The sequence below is a fragment of the Nicotiana attenuata genome, chromosome 6 (genome assembly GCF_001879085.1).
Source record: "Nicotiana attenuata strain UT chromosome 6, NIATTr2, whole genome shotgun sequence".
In the NCBI taxonomy this organism is placed as follows: domain Eukaryota; kingdom Viridiplantae; phylum Streptophyta; class Magnoliopsida; order Solanales; family Solanaceae; genus Nicotiana; species Nicotiana attenuata.
In genome coordinates this window covers 67,011,973-67,016,832 of record NC_031994.1, presented here as the reverse complement: position 1 = coordinate 67,016,832, position 4,860 = coordinate 67,011,973, and the positions used below count along the sequence as shown (strand labels likewise).

General features: G+C 35.1%; 1 protein-coding gene across 1 annotated transcript in view; it reads right to left on the bottom strand.

Annotated features, from left to right (window-relative positions):
* Positions 215-4,860, bottom strand: part of LOC109227129 (ATP-dependent zinc metalloprotease FTSH 12, chloroplastic) — a 17,318-nt gene continuing 12,672 nt past the window's right edge. Inside the window, exons 15-19 of the mRNA XM_019392162.1 lie at positions 4,567-4,686; positions 4,383-4,457; positions 3,629-3,736; positions 1,336-1,416; positions 215-964 (exon numbers count right to left, since the gene is read on the bottom strand). Of these exons, the coding sequence (XP_019247707.1) occupies positions 887-964; positions 1,336-1,416; positions 3,629-3,736; positions 4,383-4,457; positions 4,567-4,686 (462 nt within the window). The 3' untranslated portion in view covers positions 215-886. The remainder of the gene's footprint in view (positions 965-1,335; positions 1,417-3,628; positions 3,737-4,382; positions 4,458-4,566; positions 4,687-4,860) is intronic.

Below are 4,860 nucleotides of genomic sequence, written 5' to 3'. Positions count from 1 at the left end.
AATTAATCACAAGGGTTTTAGTCCGTAATAGAAGTAGAATTTAAGATTATAAAAATAAATAATTAAATTCTATATTTCGCTTGAAACTTTTATATATTTGAGTGTTACATCCCGTGATTTTCTGGCGTACGTAATCAGCAGAGAAGTATGCAAAAGAACGATTAACGTCATTGATGAATGAGTAAACGATTTATGCAGTCGATAAAGAAAATGGTAGTTAGCAAAATATAAGCTTTGCAATATAATGATGCATAAATAGTCTTAAAATCAGTTATGCAAAGCATTGGGGGAAAAAACATGCTTTATACAAAGAACGTGATCGATCATCAAACTCTCCAACTGCTGAGCTCTCTGTTCTCTTCCTCGTGCTTTCTCTTAGCTATCACTTGGCTTCACCTGAACCTTTTTTCTTCTTTTTTCGCTTGTCCAGGAGGGTTGTTCCCTCCCTTGCTTTAATCCCTTAATTTTCAGGTAATAACCAAATGCTTCCAATGCGTAGGCACAAACATCGGAAGATCCACAGAATCAAATCTAAGAAGACACAAACTTATTATCCAACACCCGCACATCATTACAACTCTTAATAAACCTTCTTATACAAAGTTCCTCTAAATAAAGCATGAAATAATATAAGGGAAAGGAAAAAGAGAAGAAAAAGGCGAGAGACAAAAAGATGAATACCAGAGCCAAGAAATGAAACAGTGCACAGGCCTACCCAACGTATCTGTATTTTAGCAGTATTTCCATTGGCACTTGCGTTGGAACTTCACGAAGGAGTTGATGTGAAAAAAGGTAATTCCCTCTCTATTATCTGCGCCCCAATTTTCACTACTTGACGACTTCCCATACTAGTCTGACCACAAAATTCCTACTGCCACCACTGATTTTAACATCTGTGGAGGGGTGCGGCATAAATGTCCAGCGGTTGATAACTCAAACGGTCATTATGAGGCAATGGTCCTTCCTGAGAATTTAAAACAGTTTGTTATGTGCATTATAATTACAAGAATCAAAACCAAGACACCTGATTAAAATGTGGATGACAGCATAAGGTACATAATAACAGCATGTGCTAAGCTATTGTAAAGTCTTCCACTTTGAAAGGGCTAATTCTCCGTTATGCAAATCAAAAGAATATTTTAAACAAAATAACAGCAGACATTAAACTGGGGTGCAATGTACACATTCTATATGATCCCTATCTTCACGCTTCTAAGGCAGTAAAAAATTAGTATTATTTCTGTTAAGGAAAATGGTTGTTATAAAGACTTCACATAATAACTGGAAAATATATATATATATATATATATATATATATGAAGATGAGACTATTACCTCCTCCATGTTTATTTGAAGAGGCTTCACAAAATCTTCAAACATGGTAGGGCTTAACCCTCTAATTTTGTCTTCTACTTCCTGAAGAAGAACCAGCAGAGGATGTCAACAGAAACAAGGATGCAAACAAAAGATGCTGACAAGTCAAAAATAAAAACTGAACGTACATCCCAGATTTTGATGAAAAAAATAAAGTGTAGACTAGTATGCCAGACAAGAAGCTATAAAATAGAAAAGAAGTCCACAAGTAGGCACTACGATAAAAATTAAAGAATATATACGGGTTTTACCACTCAGATAGTACGCCCAAATAATGCAGTCAGAGAATAAGAATTAAAATGTCCGATGTTCTCCTTGGAATGCAAACTACCATTTTCCTGAATGAGCCAATCCAATTAGGAATCTTCGTAATGTGGAAACAAAATGAAAACTGAGGTTCGTTCAAAACAGTTAATCAGTATGGTGTTTACCACTGTTAAACATCATTAGAGGCATGTCAGCTAGACATTTTAAAATTTTCCGTCCAAGTTTCAAATTTTAATATCCATCTTGAATTTACCACTGTTTGACAGAGCTCGAGAAGCGACGATGGAATAAATTTAAATTGGCACGTATGTTTAAGTATCTGTTTAACAATAAGCTCCTTTGCTCCGTAAGACTGCAACGTCCTCTTCTTGCTATCTATAAAGAAGATCCTCTTTAGTACTGTAAATGCTCTACTCTAGCACTTGATCTCTCCTACTTTTAGCAAGATATAAGGGAACCATCTCTTTCAGCGTTCTAAACTATATCTTTCTGAACCAAATAAGTTAACGATTCCTTTAAAATAGGCTTTGAGTGTGCATTTGGTGTATACACATATATATCTCTTATTTGATTTAGTCAGCCACATTAGGTATTACATAGGCTCTTTGATCTGCTAGTTCTATTATAGCATATACTGGTCCAATTACAACATGTTTTCTAAGATTTTCTATGCCAGATTTCTTTGTCAAAATATAACATACATATAGTTTATAATAGGTTTTTTTTCAATAAAATAGTTCGTGATAGGTTGTTTCTGGAGCTTCTAAGCATGAAGAATACTCTAGCTGAAACCAGGTTCAGCAAATTGTATCAACACCAGAAATAATCCATAAATTGTCTCCCCAAATTACCACGTGTCGAAGAGTCGACTAGGACTTTATCATGAGGTAACATGAAATACGTTTTCCTCTACTTGTGGTACAAATCTATATGCACTTCCAAGTCCCGTCAAATTTCCATGTCCCGTGTAGGAAATAAATTAACTCCGACTTTTTCTACCAGATATTTCAATCCTCTAATCTAACATTTCAACTCCAAAAGCAACAATCACATCATAAGACACTCTAACCACAACGAAAAACATAGTCAAAAATTTATCAAATACCTTCTAGTTGTTCGAGTACTCATACTAGTACATATATTTTTTGTTTAGGCTTTTCGATGCATTATACATGCTATTCCTGGTCAAGACTCCTTGTACTTGCATTAAAGACCTACTTTTCCATGCCATGAACATCTTATAGTGCTATAGTGATCTACTCCCTCTGTCCCAATTTATGTGGCGGTGCTTGACACGGCACGGAGTTTAAAAAACTTTTGAAACTTGTGATCTAAAACAATCCATAGATATTTGTGTGGCTTTAAATCAATTCATTAAGGGAAAAATAGGAATTCTAAAGATAAATTGTTTCTTAATAAGTAAAGGCGACTTTCTTTTTGGGACTGACTAAAAAGGAAAGAGTACCACATAACTTGGGATGGAGGGAAAATTAATTCTCACGAAGTATTCTCGTTTAGGGAATGCCATCCCGGCTTATAAAGAAACTTCAAAATATTTAGGTGTGATTTCACGCGTCAATCCACTTGCTGTCTCCTATAAAATTTTGTCACAATGTTTCTAACTTTATATGTTCTTTTTCATTATTTTGAGAGCTATTCCTGGAAAGATTTTTTAAAGTTCAGATATATCAAGCATTTCAGTAACTTTTTGAAGGAAAGGCCTGAACTATTCACAAAAATAAGATGGCATGTAACAACTCATACAATTGAATTGGTGGGGAAACAGGTACATAACATGTAGTAGATACTCTATACGATGCATAATAATGGAGAAGTAGGCAAAACAAGTGCACGTGGTATGGAAAATATTGATCGTTGCGAGGAGATTGAGAATTGATTTGCAGAAAGCAGGTAGATAAATATACTTCGATTTCTAACCAAATATACTCTTAACATAGTAGAGAATATAACTGCAGGTTTATCATACCAATCCAGTTATCCTCGAGTGTTCAAGAAGCTCATTGGAAATTAAATCCAGTATATGTCTGTTGGCCATCAATCCCCTCATTGCAAGTTCTTCTGTCTCATCAATATACTGTGATAGCAATTAAGTTAGATTATTGCGAAAAAGCAGAATAAGAACTGCTTGTAACAGATGCATAACTCAAACTTGTATCACCAAACTAAATAAGCTTGCTATCTTCCTTATGGATTTGTAGTAATCCCCAGAATTCAAATCTTTTGTAGCAGTTAATAATACTTTGATGGGAATAGGCTGATACTACTAAAGGTGGACCAACAGCTTTGATATGCACGACACCAGTAAGCGATAAAGCGAAAACAAACAAAAAGGAAAAGGAAAACCAGAGTAAAGTTTGTAATAGAAGTACCACAGTTCTTATTTCTTAAGCAGTTGGATGAGTTTTCCACAAGTTATTACCAAAGAACACTGGAAGGAGGCCCATGACACTGTGACTTTTTAAAGACTTGCATGTATAATCAAGAAGCTCGGATTGATTCCATTTCTTTTCCTTTTTTATTGGTGTTGGGAGACTCGGGTAGTGGCTGGTTGCATACACCTTGGACAGTTTTAAGTTGCTGATGCATTTAACAAGTGGAACGTGTAGCATAACCACAAGCAAATAGTCATATATTGAAAGATTAGCAATATGGAAACAAAACCATTTCTCCTGTCCGAAATAACCAAATATAAGCATAAAAGAAAGGAAAATTTTAGTTACCCTTGTCAATTCACGAGTAAATAGCTCAGAAACTTCAACTGTCATATTAGCAGGAATTATATGAGGATCATCCCACTGAAGCATCAAGAGGAGTAAACAGGTAAGTGAAACGAGAATATGTTGTAAAAAAGAAAAAAATCAAGTATTAAATTGAGCCAGTTCATGTTCCACGAAAGAATTATACCTTATATTTTATAATCTCACCATCAGGACTATCAGGCCGATCACCCAATCCTAATCTCTTTGTCAAAGCAGTAAGGCCCAACCTGGAGTTTCTAGGACTTATCACCATTTCCCGAGCAATCTGGCATAGATGCCGTATAAATTTGAGTTGACATCAATTACATACTAAAAAGTTGTCTCTTTTAACCTCCCCACTACTAATACTAGCACAAGCAAAATTAGCAAATCTAGCATATATAAAAAGCAAAGAAGCTTGAATGCGGGTATTGACACACACACAGAGACGAATATATAT